Below are 1,265 nucleotides of genomic sequence, written 5' to 3'. Positions count from 1 at the left end.
ATGGGCAACATGTCGAATGGCATTACAATACAACATTGTTTTCTGTCCGGAAGAATAGTTCGTTTCATACGCATATGTTATTTATCCGGTTTCCTTTAATTATTTTGAAATTCAAGCATATTTCAAGAGATCTAGACTTCAATTCCAAAAAACTATCCACAATGCTGAAACAGGATTGCCAACATTGAACAGTTATTTTCTATTTTAGTACTGTAAATAGCAATCCCGAAATTCGGATATCTGTAGGAGCAATAAGGAACACACCTGAGTATTAATGTTATGCAATCGGCAAAAGCACTGTTGTTAGCAATACCTACACCACCACATGTCAGAGAAAAGCTTAGGAAAAAAATGAGCAAGAGGGAAAACACTCGGTTTAAAGCTGTCTCGAAAGACGCTCCATCGCAGACTAGCAGTTGGATAGCTTTGAGTGCAGTACAGACATGCAGATTTCTCAGTAATAGAAACTACAACAATCACAGAGCAGGAATCTGCTTTTTTGGAACATTTCAAGTTGGGACTGATGTCATTATCAATGAATTGATTTTTGACTCGAGACCACCTTTACATAAAGACATGGATTGCAAAAGTGTTGTCAGTAACACCTAAGCTGAATAAGTGCTGTCAAGCTAGTATTTTCCAACCCTCAAGAAATATGTGAATTTTTTTTTTCCAAATAATACTCTGTACCATTACAAATTGTAATTTAAGACGAAGCGGGTTAACCTCAGTTTTGTAGTTTCACAATTTCTAAGACAGTTTTTGGAAAAAAGACATCAAAGGCAATAAAAACAAATTCCTTTAGAGATTTATTGTCAAACCTGAAAATTTTGACAGCCGCTAAAACCTGTTATTTTTATAATTGTCGGATATGACGGAAAGCAAGTTTTTATTTTACGGAATTATTATCAGTGTTATTCTCAACAGAGCACCCAACTAAAATGATAAATTTATTCTGATATTTAAGGAAATAGTCATCTTTATGAACAAACCCATCGGGATGGACCTGGAAGAATATCTATGCTGATTTTTAAAAATTTTGTTACTACATCATAGAGCAAAAATACCAGGAAATTTCGACTTATCAGTAACGATCAAGTTCATATACTATGAGAAAACTATGAAATCAGAAATGACGCTGATTGATGTCCAAAAGTTTTTCAAATCATGTCTTTCATTATCAAATTCTTTGAAAATTCCGTATTTTCTTTATGCCTTGTCACCAGCGTATTCAAAATTCCATTATATATATATATATATATATA

The 1,265-nt window shown here is 33.3% G+C and overlaps 1 protein-coding gene across 1 annotated transcript; it reads left to right on the top strand.

The window, feature by feature from the left end:
- Positions 1-279: 279 nt before the first annotated feature.
- Positions 280-609, top strand: LOAG_01629 (hypothetical protein; the record flags this gene model as incomplete). The annotated part of the gene is made up of 1 exon (XM_003137168.1): positions 280-609. One exon carries the CDS (start codon positions 280-282, stop codon positions 607-609), a length of 330 nt encoding a protein of 109 aa, XP_003137216.1.
- Positions 610-1,265: the final 656 nt, after the last annotated feature.

This window comes from Loa loa, assembly GCF_000183805.2.
Source record: "Loa loa unplaced genomic scaffold supercont3.25, whole genome shotgun sequence".
NCBI lineage: Eukaryota > Metazoa > Nematoda > Chromadorea > Rhabditida > Onchocercidae > Loa > Loa loa.
The sequence above is the reverse complement of the archived record's forward strand: the minus strand, read 5'-3'. Positions and strand labels throughout refer to the sequence as shown.